Consider the following 2,500-nt stretch of genomic DNA (forward strand, 5'->3'; position numbering starts at 1 on the left):
TGCCCTGGTCTGTGGTCGTCCCAAACCCCGTGTAGCTCTTTGTCCTGTCGCTCTTCGCTGCGAGGAACACCTTGACTTCGACTGTGTTTTCGCACTTTTTGAAGAAAGGTTTTCTCGCTCCAGTCAAAGTTAGGAACGTTGATGATTGAGTGACCCACGTTGATCTTGGCGGCGTGCGGCTTGGGGCGACTCTGGGGCAGCACCAACACTCTTGTGGACCGTGAAATCTGTTGGCGAATCTGGTTTGATTACTTGATAACCGAAATGAGTCAATCGCGAGCAGATAATAGCTCCAAGGCTTGATCAGCCAATGGTATACATCCGTCCAATCTCAGGAAAGTAAACGCAACTCACTACAGAACCTGGAGTCCTCTGATTCGCCAAGTCACCTTAAGGAAAGATAATAATGTGGTGTTGAAGGCAGAAACATATTCCATAAAAAAGAATTTACGATACTGTATAAAAGTTTTGAAAATCTAATCATGTGTAGTGCTGGAGGGTTGGGGTGAGTCTTCTATTTGTTTCTTTTCTTGAGATCGGACGTAGTTTAACACAATGTGAAGAAAGGTAATTATAGCACAATTAAAGCTTTATCAGTATGGTCATGGTAATATTAATGGCAGTAATAGTTGCGATCTGGCGCGCCTTACCTTCACAATATGAGGCACGACTGCTTCGTGCATCCCAAATAAGCCGTCCAGAAGTTCAATGATATTCGCGTCCTTCATGTGTTTTTGCAACATCCACGAGGTATAGCCTGAAGGGGAAAACACATAAAATGCCATACATTTTTTTTTATTATTATTATTATTATCCCCAAGGAAGCTTATATGATAGAATAAGAGAGACTAAAACAGAAAGTGTTTCCTCACCCACCTCCTTCTCACACCCTCCCCTTCCATTCCAGGGGACCCCTCCCCCACACCCTCCACACCCTCCATAATCCCCATTCACCCCCTCACCTCCCCCCCCCTTTCACCCCCTCACCTTCCCTTTTTCACCCCTCACCTCCCACTCATAAGGATCAAAGCAGAAATATTTGCTGAATATCTATCTGCATTTTTCTTATCTTTAGAATCTATTGTCTGACTATTAAGAAGTCCATTGAAGTATATTAAAGGGGAGTATTGAAATTTAATCAGTATACACGTCAGTTTTATACAAATATACACAATATAACTCTATCTTTCTCCTTCCCTCCCTTCCTCTCTCCTACTCTCTCTCTCTCTCTCTCTCTCTCTCTCTCTCTCTCTCTCTCTCTCTCTCTCTCTCTCTCTCTCTCTCTCTCTCTCTCTCTCTCTCTCTCTCTCTCTCTCTCTCTCTCTCTCATAAATCCAAAATGCAGAGGGCCATGACTGTCTAGAATATTGGCAGTAAACTGTGTTCTGAGTCGTTAAAACACACACAAAAAAACAACAACAGAAAGACATAGAGATCTAGATACACAGATACAAACTGCATATATATCCCATTTAAAACACATCTCATTGAACCATCTGCCTTGCACATGACACAGCTCACACAGCAACCACCAACAAAGCTGACCCAGGATCAGAATGTCAGGCAGTGGGTCAGCTCCGTCAGCCCAGCGTCGGAGTTGCGTCACTTCCGCTTCGTCAGGAAGACTGGAAGGCCTGTCCATCGCCACGAACACCCGGAAACTGAGACACAAATTACGTAAATAATTCGTATGGAAGGATAATGGGGATTTGTTTAAAGTTTTTTTTTCCAGTGAATTTTGTGTTATTTATCTTATTTTTTTTACATTTTATGGTTTTAGTAATGATGATAGTTTTTCTTAGGTTATTTGAAGGTGGTAACAATGATGATGACGAGGATGATAATGATTTAAATAAATGAAGTACAATTTGAATCACCTTCATCTGGATTTTTTTTATTCTAATCTATCCGGCAAAAAATGATAACGATGATGACGATAAAGATGTCTCGTATGTTCATTGTCTTTATATCAATTCATGTTCTTTATTTTCTCTACCGTGCTTTATGAATTTACATTGTACGAGAATTATATAATCTTGTGGCAATTTTGTAGATAAAATAATGATGAAAATAATGGTTATGATAATAATTATGATAATAATAGCAGTAGTGACAACATGATAAGAATAATGAGAACGATAATAGCGACAACAACAATGATAATAACAATTATAATACTAGCAATGATGATAATAATAATGGTAATGGCAACGATGATGATAATAATAGCAATAATAATAGTAATGATAATAGTAATGATAATGACAATAATGCTAATGATAATAATGATATAATTTATGATAAAAACAACGTGATAATAATACTGATAATTATGATGATTATAACAACAATAGCAATAACAACAATCATGATAATAACACTAATAGCAATAGCAATAAAATAAAGTAATGATAATGGTGACGGTAATATGAGTATCGTATCCTTAATGATAAAAATGATGATAATGGTAGTAATGGGTTGTAGAATTAGTATCATCCAT

General features: G+C 37.9%; 1 protein-coding gene across 1 annotated transcript in view; it reads right to left on the reverse strand.

Moving 5' to 3' along the window:
- LOC113806649 (uncharacterized) overlaps nucleotides 1–2,500 on the reverse strand; it is a 5,671-nt gene that overhangs the window by 613 nt on the left and 2,558 nt on the right. The window contains exons 3-5 of the mRNA XM_027357812.2: nucleotides 1,546–1,661; nucleotides 651–757; nucleotides 1–227 (exon numbers count right to left, since the gene is read on the reverse strand). The exon at nucleotides 1–227 is cut by the window's left edge and continues 613 nt beyond it. Of these exons, the coding sequence (XP_027213613.2) occupies nucleotides 1–227; nucleotides 651–757; nucleotides 1,546–1,661 (450 nt within the window). The remainder of the gene's footprint in view (nucleotides 228–650; nucleotides 758–1,545; nucleotides 1,662–2,500) is intronic.

The sequence above is a fragment of the Penaeus vannamei genome, chromosome 4, assembly GCF_042767895.1.
Source record: "Penaeus vannamei isolate JL-2024 chromosome 4, ASM4276789v1, whole genome shotgun sequence".
NCBI classification, from domain to species: Eukaryota; Metazoa; Arthropoda; class Malacostraca; order Decapoda; family Penaeidae; genus Penaeus; species Penaeus vannamei.